This window comes from Gallinula chloropus, assembly GCF_964237585.1.
Source record: "Gallinula chloropus genome assembly, chromosome: 31".
NCBI classification, from domain to species: Eukaryota; Metazoa; Chordata; class Aves; order Gruiformes; family Rallidae; genus Gallinula; species Gallinula chloropus.
In genome coordinates, this window is record NC_140116.1 from 1,949,683 (window position 1) to 1,953,995 (window position 4,313).

A 4,313-nucleotide genomic window follows, 5' to 3' on the forward strand; every position below is an offset into this window, starting at 1 on the left:
GGATGGACGGACGGATGGACAGGTGGGTGGGTGCAAACTCAAGGTCATTTTGAAATACACCATTTCTTAAGAGCAGTATGGATGCCTCTTGCCATCGCTTCTTCCTTCAGTTTCAGAGAGTACCTGCACTGCTCATTGGAACTCCCATTACTCCACGTTTCCACTTGAATCTCTCCTAGCTAAAGGTCTCCTTCTCCAAGCTGGACAAGTGAATATTTCTGACTGGCTTTTGCAAGGTCAACTGGGCTTAAAAAATGATTAAAAAAAGAACTAAACCCCCCCAAAAAGCCTCTCCTGAACTCCATGGCTGGTGCTCACATTAGCATAGGCAATGTCCCCTGACATCCGGGCAGCAGGCTGGAGCATCTGTGCCGGAGGGCTTGGGGGTGTTTGGTGGAGGAGGGAGGAAATCTGGAACCCATAAGCTCCACTGATGTTTGCGTTACCTTGCACGGCTGCATTGGTCTGCGCCTGGTCCGCCCACGGCCTTCCTCACCCTATCAGCAAGAGCCATTCCCCAAAGTTATCCGAACGCCCTCCTCTCCATAGCCCAAAGGAAAAAACCAACCCAGCTCCTTGGAGGGCTCCACAGGGCTTGGGAAAGTCTAGGGAGGCTGAAGGGTGGATGCTCCGGGCTGCATCTCTTGAGCGGGCGCTGGCTCCTCTCCAGGCCGATGCGCCGTGGCCGTCGTGTCTCCTGAGTTGCCCGGAGCCCCTTCCCCAGCAAAGCTGCCAGCTGAGAAGATGAAAGAGGAAAACATGTGCCCGGATTCCCCAGAAGGCAGCCTGGTGACCAGCGAGGAGGAAGGTGACCGCCTGCACAAGAAATGCCTGCGCAAGCGCGGCCAGGGCGGCAAGACAGCGGCGGTGGCGGTGGTGGCGGAGGAGCGCGGCGCCGCCTCGCCGCAGGGCAAGCGGAGCAAGCGCAGCCCTGTCCCCCAGTCCTTCGAGGAGGTGCACACGCAGCGGGTGATCGCCAACGTGCGGGAGCGCCAGCGCACCCAGTCGCTCAACGACGCCTTCGCCGAGCTGCGGAAGATCATCCCCACCCTGCCCTCCGACAAGCTCAGCAAGATCCAGACCCTCAAGCTGGCCGCCCGCTACATAGACTTCTTGTACCAGGTCCTGCAGAGCGATGAGCTGGACCACAAGATCACCAGCTGCAACTACCTGGCCCACGAGAGGCTCAGCTACGCCTTCTCTGTCTGGAGGATGGAAGGGGCTTGGTCCATGTCCGCGTCCCACTGAGCCGGGGGGGGGTACGTACGGCCGCTCACACCTCCGCACGGCCCCCTCGCTCCTGCATCCTCCGCGCATCTGCAACCCAGCTCGGTCCTTCTTGGGGGGGATGAAGGGGGGAGAGGGGGGGAAAGGCTGAGCTGCTGCCCCCTCCTCATGCTACACGTGTGAGTGGTTTTGCTCTAACGAAGCCCAGACGCTGCTGAGGTGGAGGCGGGTGGAGGAGGGAGGTGGCTGTTCCCACCCTCGCCGGGGCTGGATGGATGTTGTGGTTGGTGGGGGGGCTGAGTTTTGGAGCCCTGAGGTGATTGAGAGTGTGTAGCAGGGGCTGGTCTGGGATAGGCTAGAGAAAGGTTTAAAATGAGGGCTTAACCCCCTGGTTTCTCCTCCCTGGGGAGGGGGTGTAGATCAGTGACCTGTCCTGACCGCGCTCGGCTTTCCAAGGTGTCAAAACCGCGCGGGAGGGACCAGTGGCAGCCCCATCGGCCGACGGCTGCTGTGGCTCCCACCCTGCCTTGTCCTCACCATCCTGAAGCCCTTAGGTGGCCCTGGAGCCTCCAAGCATCCTCACATCCTTCTCCTAAAGCACCAGGGGTTAGATGGGACCCGTAACCCCTCCGGATCGGTGGGCTGAGGGAGCGTGCTGGGTTTGGCCACTCATCCCACTACACCCCTTGTCTGAGGTACAGCACCATCCTGCCACCACCCCAGCGTCCTTCCAGCCCCTGGTGATGCTCTCAAGAGGGGGATAATCCTCATTTTGGTGCTTCAGGTCTCGTTGGGGTGGGAGCAAAGGGGACCAGGGGGAGAAGGGTCAGCGACGCGTGAGCGTTTCCCGCAGCCCGTCGGCAGGAGCAGGAAGCTCTGGAGGATATTCCCAAGCTGTGGACTTTTGGGACACGTCATAGGAGCTCAGCCCAGCTCCTGAGTGTCCCCAAAGTGGGATTAGGGCTTCCCTTGGGTGCTGCTGAGCATTGGTCCTGCCACTCCCCTGGGAAGCAGAGTGACCCTCACCTCTCGTGCGCCAACCTCAAAGAGCTGCAACCTGGAAAACCCTTTTCCTCTGATTTTCTGGCAGCTATTGGGGGCAGCCTCGTGCTCCCCCCACCCCTCCATGTGCCACTTCTCCTCCTGACGGGTCTTAGTGCAGACCCAGCTCAGTGCAGGGACCACCGTGCCCAGCCCTGGTCTCCCTGCAGCCCCCAGCAGCATCTTTACAACGCGCCCCAGTCCGGATGCTGAGCAGGTGCCAGACCCCCCACACTGACCCCCCCAGCCCCACCTCAGCATGGGCACAGGCTTTAGGGTACATCTGGGGATGCTGTAGAGCAGAAAACCATTCTGCTCTCAACCCCCAGAGGCCAGATGGGGGGGAAAAGGCCTGAGACAAAATAACCCCCTACAAAGTGTCCCAAGCGATGCCTGGGTGGTGGGAGACCCTTTGCCATGGCTGGTGTCCTCCCCTGAGCACCCTGCCCCCAGGCTTTGCCACTCACCAGCCTGGAATTTCCAACCAGAGCTTGTCCAGCTCCCAGAGGGGGATCACTCAAGGCTGTGCCACACTCAAAGCCTGGTTTTCCTGCAAGCCTTGCTAGGACCAACAGGAAGGCTGCCAGTTCCCTAATCCCACAGCCAGACCTGGTTATTTGGGGTGCAACCTGCTCATTTAGGAACAGGACGATGCTGGAGGCAAGACTGATGACCCCTTGGCTGTGGCTGGGTGCTGCTGGGGGACACCTTCCCCTTCGGGACACCCAGCAGCAAAGTCCAGGGCAGTTTGTTGTCACCTTGAGAAGCCCAAAAAAGCTCTGCTGGGACAGTTGGGATGCTGATGTCCCTGAGCCAGCCTGCAGCCCCCTCCCCAGAGCATCCCTCACCCTCTTCTGCGCATCACTGTCTTGCAGCCCCGTGAGCTTTGCAGCTCACAGCTGGCTTATCCTGGGCTGGGGGGTGCAGGGTGCTCTGTGCATGCTCCCAAAAGATGGAGTGAGGAGGGTGGGGGGCTGCTCCCCTCCCTATTCAGCCCAGGGAGTTTCTTCAGGGGGTGGTTTTCAGGAGCGCCGGCGTTGTGCCGTGCTGGCAGAGCCCGTGCTGATGAGCTGTGTGCTTCGTTAAAGCCTAGCTAAAGGCATTTTCACCTTGGGGAGGTGTGGAGGGGGGCTTTGAGTCCCCCTCCCCATCTCCTCCAGCCTCTCAGTGCACGGTGCCTGCTCCCAGTCGCGTGTGTGGGCTGCTGTGTCCGGCCACTGACCTGTAGACCTGTTTGTTTAAGCTGAGTGCTTGGCCAGAATCGTGTTCCCACAATAAACAGAGGCATTAAAGACCCTAAAACCCCCTCTGCTCAATGAAAACCCCCCTGATACGCTGGTTAATATTCATCCCAGGCAGCCCAGCTCTTGCCTTGGGGCGAAGCATCCTTGGCTGAACAGCTCATCATCTGCTTGGTGCCAACCTGCAGCGGCGTTTGGGTACCAATTAGCAGCTCCCAGTAGGGCAGGGAAACGAGGGGAGGAGGGTTTTGCTAAGCAGAGACCTGGAAAGAGGGACCAGCTACAGGGGAAGGGATGCTAGAGTGGGAAAGGCTGAGCCTCCCCCCTCCCCATCACCCCCCGTAAGCAAATTAACCCAGCGCTCGCAGTGGGACTGTAATTCTATAATGGAAAGCAGCTAATGGTGTACTGGTCTCCACTGGAACCCAGCCTATTAAATATCAAAGGGTGCTGGAATAGCTGGATGTGGATATGCCCTTGTTAACCAGGAGACATCATCTGGGGAAAGAGGGATTGAGCCCTCAGGCAAGAAACACCCACCCTCCCACCCCCTCCCCATCATGTTTGAAGTCCCCCTCCCCGAGCTCGTGGGTTTTCAGCAGGGTGATGAGCACATTAAACTGGCTCCTTTTCCTGCTGGAGGAGAAAATGAGGCTGGGAAATGCTGGGGGTGGGAGAGGGGGGAGAGCCTGGCGGGGTGGTGAGGGGTGATATTCCTCGCCCTTCATTCGTCTCCCTGGATTTATTGTCTCCCTGGCGTTGCCCTCACTTAATTGTCTCTCCTGAAAGACCTTGGATAAATCT

General features: G+C 59.0%; 1 protein-coding gene across 1 annotated transcript; it reads left to right on the forward strand.

The window, feature by feature from the left end:
- Window positions 1–744: 744 nt before the first annotated feature.
- LOC311202766 (twist-related protein 2-like) lies at window positions 745–1,248 on the forward strand (the record flags this gene model as incomplete). The annotated part of the gene is made up of 1 exon (XM_084277400.1): window positions 745–1,248. One exon carries the CDS (start codon window positions 745–747, stop codon window positions 1,246–1,248), a length of 504 nt encoding a protein of 167 aa, XP_084133526.1.
- Between the last annotated feature and the right edge of the window lie 3,065 nt (window positions 1,249–4,313).